A 4,592-nucleotide genomic window follows, 5' to 3' on the forward strand; every position below is an offset into this window, starting at 1 on the left:
ATACCAGGATTTCGAGTGTTACAAAACCTCTACAACCTTTTAATTTCTAACTTAATATAGTTAATTTATTATTTTAAAGCATATTATTAGTTGCAAAATATTTTCTTTTTTATTTATAAACTTTTAAAATGATTATTATAATATATTTATTTGTTAATTTAAATATAATGGTAAATCCAAAATATCAAATAATCATAAAAAATCTATTCGAATATTATTATTCAAAATAGTGTAAAACCTTTAACTATTGTAAATATAGAATGACAAGTCAAATTAAATAGAAATTAAAAAAAAATAGTATTATTCAGTTTTTTCCCTAAATAAGTGGTTTTTATTTAATTAACATTAAAAATATACATTGCGTTAACTTATAAGCAATGATTCTTATATCAATGAACCATCATGATCAATTTTTTTTTAAAAAAAAATAAGCAATATATAAGTAATTTCTAAATTAATCAATCATAATGCAAATTGTAATACTAAATCGAAACCCATGTTTAATTTTATTTAAACGCAAACCACGAATAAATGTTATTGGATGATATGATTTTTAAAGAAAATAATTACAAATTTATGTATCAACTTAGTGTAAGAGTTATTATTTTATGGTTAAAATCTTATTATTTTCCATGTTTGTACAAAATTTACCAAAATAGTTTTATTCCGTGCAAATACACAAGTATTCATTTGGAATTAATGAAAAGAAAATTATAATATTTGTCAACAAGCTCACTCTTTCCTCTTTCTAAAAGTATATATAACAAATCTCTCATGGATACAAAAAATCATCGCTAGAATCCCTTAACTTTCATATGCTTGACTCTTCCGAAAATAACTTTCATATCTTTGTCTCAATATGATTACATGAGGCACGTTAATTATATCATATAAAATTAAAGAAATCATTGGTTGCTTGGAAATTTGTACTAATGTTAATAATATTAACAAACAAAAAAACTACAAATACAAATTAAAAAACACATTATAAATTGACTTGGACTACAACATATATGGGGTGTTTGACTTAGCTTTTCAAACCTCAAAAGTTCTTTTTGGAAAAGTTACAAAAAATCAGGATTTCTTGACTTTTCCAAAAAGTTCATTTTTCTTTTGTAAAAACTTCAAAAGTAGCTTTTAAAACTAGTTTTGTCAAACATCTTTTGTTTTTTTTTCTTTTCCAAAAAGGATTTTGACTGTGAAAAGCTAAGCCAAACACCCCTATAATCCATGTTATGTTAGTAATTATACGATAGAAAAACATCAAAATAATGTGTTTGGCGTTGAGCCTTCTGAGAACTTCTAGTCCAACGTTTAACGGTAACAACTATCTAGTGTTGTCCTTCTTCTTGAGATTGAGCGTTCAATTCTCGTCTCGGATATATATGGATTTAAGGAGTAGTTTAGGAGTATGTTAGATTTACCGTTTTAAAAAAAAACAAATAACTCGATTTAAACAAAAAGTTTCATTTGATAGTAAAAACATTTAATTTTTAATTTAAACAAAACACTTTAAATTTTAAAGTTACTTCATATAGCATTTAAGAAAAAACTAATAAGTTTTTTTAATAAAATTTTAAATTGTCTTTAGGCTAAGGGGAGTCATGCGGTTTTCAAAGCCGGTAATCCAACGTGGACCGCTTTACCGACTGTGTACACCGGCCCTCTCCCATATTTTCACCGACGGTAAGGTTCCACCGATGATAAAAGTTTGAAAATGGGATTGTTGGGATCCTTTTGTCACCGTTGATGCTGACATTTTTTTTTCAAATATACATAATATGCTTTTAGAAGAAGAGTACAAAATAATTTGTCAGTTTCAACCAAATGACAATGCATCATCTAGTGCGCCAATATTGTCTAGTTCCATCCCATGGTGTATAACAAGAAGGGCGATATGTGACAATCAAAAACACCACGAGCTTCGCAACGATTTGATGGAACATATATATTGTGTTAATGAAATTGATTTAAATGAACCGATTGACAATGATATTTGTGAATATTCTTACCGGAGGATTTTATTAAGTTAGTTAATTTAATTTTCATTTTATGATTGTTAAAATCAAATGTACTCTTTTTAATTTATGAAATGTTATGTTATTTTAATTAGTATTTATTTTTATATTTATAAAAAATTTGGTAGGTAAAAAAATCACATCTTACTTCTAAAAAATATAAAAACTGCAAAAGGTAAAGTGGCTTTTATGTGTATCTTTTTACCATTGACAAAAATTATACAACATCCCTTAGCCTTAAAAATGTTTAAATAAATGGGTTTGAATTTTTTTTTTACTAAAACTCGATTATTTCTTATTGTATATTACATAAAGTTAGACCTCTCTAACTTTATCCCATAAGACAATTAATAAACTTGTAATCTAATAACGAGTTGGGCATTTCTTAAGCAGCACAATGCTTAATGGGCCTGGCAACTATAGGCCTACTCAATTACGGGCCACCAATGGACGCCGCCGCTGAAACCAGCTCTCTAGAAAAACCCTAAACCCTCAATGAAGCCTAGAACCTTCCACCACCGTATTCTTCCATTCATTTCCTGTTTAAATCTCCGGAAAACGCCGTCCAACATTCACTACGTCAATCTAGAGAGAAACAGAGTGCACGACTAGCTATGGCGAAGCGTCTAATCCCGTGTCTCAACAGAGTTTTGGTGGAGAAGATCGTTCCTCCCTCCAAAACCACCGCTGGCATTCTCCTCCCTGAGAAATCCTCCAAGGTAATTCGTCCTCCACTCTCCTTCGTCCTGTTGCTTGGATCCGCCTTTGATTTATTATTTGACTAGTTTTGTGGTGTCGGTTGCAGTTGAATTCCGGCAAAGTTATTGCAGTTGGTCCGGGAACTCGTGATAAATCAGGTAACACGATTCCGGTGGGTCTAAAGGAAGGAGATACAGTTCTCTTGCCGGAATACGGAGGCACGGAAGTTAAGCTCGGCGAAAAACAGTACGTTTTCTCTTTTGCTTCTCGCTTTTGGCAATATCAACAACGGATCTGCTTTTTTGGTTCATAATCAGTTTATTGCAATAGAATTAGGTTATGATTGTTAAATACTGAATGATTAGATTAGAAACCTCATCTTTGGTGATATGTAGCATATGTAAATTGGGCATGAATGTTAAATAGGGGAGAGTTCTTCATCAATAGCTCTGAAATACTTACAGGTTTTCTGTAGGGTGCCCTCTCATTCAACTGCCCTTCACATCATTTTTATTCCTTCATTTCACATAGTTTTTGTTAATTTTTGTGATATGAACATAAATGATGGCATCATAGTACAGGTTTTGAGCTTTTTTGAATACGGGTTTGTTGAAAAGTTTGAACATTTTTGTTCTGCTTTTCTTCTTCAACCTTGTTCAATTCCTTCTTCTCATTCCTGCCTCCAAACGCCATTACATTCTTCATTTTTTGTACCTAAATTTTTCTTCTAATCATATAAACTTGTTTTTAGCTATGTTAAGAATACATTTACATCTTTGGGATTGTTTGTTATGCAGGTATCATTTATTCAGGGATGAGGATATTTTGGGAACTTTGCATGACTGATTTTTGGTGAACAAAATCGTGCTATGAGAAGTTACAGTATGATTGTTCTAATGTTAAATCTTTGAGATACTAGACTGATTGATGAGCTAAATGATTTGTAGCTAAATGGTGTTATATTTGAGGTCATAAATGGTGATATGGAATGCAATAACATTTACATTACACTTGCAGAATCATATTACTACATATTTTGTGCATTTGTGCTCATGTGTGTTTATTTTTTATCTTTCAAGATATTTTGCTTTGTTTTAACTCTTCTTCCTTCCACCTTTTATTTTCTCTTCTGTCAAACACAAAAGAGAGGTTTGAAAACTTATTTTTCGTCTTTTACATCTAACAGAAACACACTAAATAGTAGACATAGAAAAGTTTTTTTTTTTAGAAAATAATAAAAGAAAAGTTTAAAGAAAATAGGATAGGGTTTAATTGTCTTTTTATACGAGGGACCCATCGCTTAACAAAAATACATTCTAGGAACATTAGGCATCATTTGCTAATTTACTCGATCATAAGCTTAGGTTGGATAAGATGGCCAACCTCAACGACATGGAGGACCTAGAATCACCCTTATTGCCTACACTTTAAGTAGAGCCTCATAGAGACTGTAACATAGCTTAACATGAAGAAAGCAAAAGCCCAAGTGGCTCATTGACCAGTCCAATGACCATTTTTATTTTAATTGTATTTTTCTAAATATATAAAACAAGTTATCATTTGTTGTTTACACACCACTCTCATTTTTTTTATCTTTTTATTCAAATGTCTAGAAATGGAAGCCCTACTATAAACAAGAAGCGCGGGTTAAGCAGGATTTGCAAGGAAGCACCCAAATGTTTTTATCAGATTATTTTTACAAGTCAAAACATTTCAAACAAATGTTTCATTTGAGTAAGAACTAATTTTGAGACCATGTACTATATAAGTTTATTAAGAAAAAACATTAAATAAGAAAGTTTAAATTAGGATTTGAATTTGTAAGAAAAATAATAAAATTATTATATTATTTAAATTGGAATACTTTCTCTTTTA

The 4,592-nt window shown here is 30.2% G+C and overlaps 1 protein-coding gene across 1 annotated transcript; it reads left to right on the plus strand.

Moving 5' to 3' along the window:
* The first annotated feature begins 2,514 nt into the window (after positions 1-2,514).
* Positions 2,515-3,725, plus strand: LOC145012803 (10 kDa chaperonin, mitochondrial-like). The gene is made up of 3 exons (XM_078971605.1): positions 2,515-2,737; positions 2,824-2,963; positions 3,515-3,725. Exons 1-3 carry the CDS (start codon positions 2,633-2,635, stop codon positions 3,561-3,563), a joined length of 294 nt encoding a protein of 97 aa, XP_078827731.1. The 5' UTR covers positions 2,515-2,632; the 3' UTR covers positions 3,564-3,725.
* The last annotated feature ends 867 nt before the right edge of the window (positions 3,726-4,592 follow it).

Source organism: Lactuca saligna, chromosome 8 (genome assembly GCF_052625555.1).
Source record: "Lactuca saligna cultivar CGN05327 chromosome 8, ASM5262555v1, whole genome shotgun sequence".
Taxonomy (NCBI): Eukaryota; Viridiplantae; Streptophyta; class Magnoliopsida; order Asterales; family Asteraceae; genus Lactuca; species Lactuca saligna.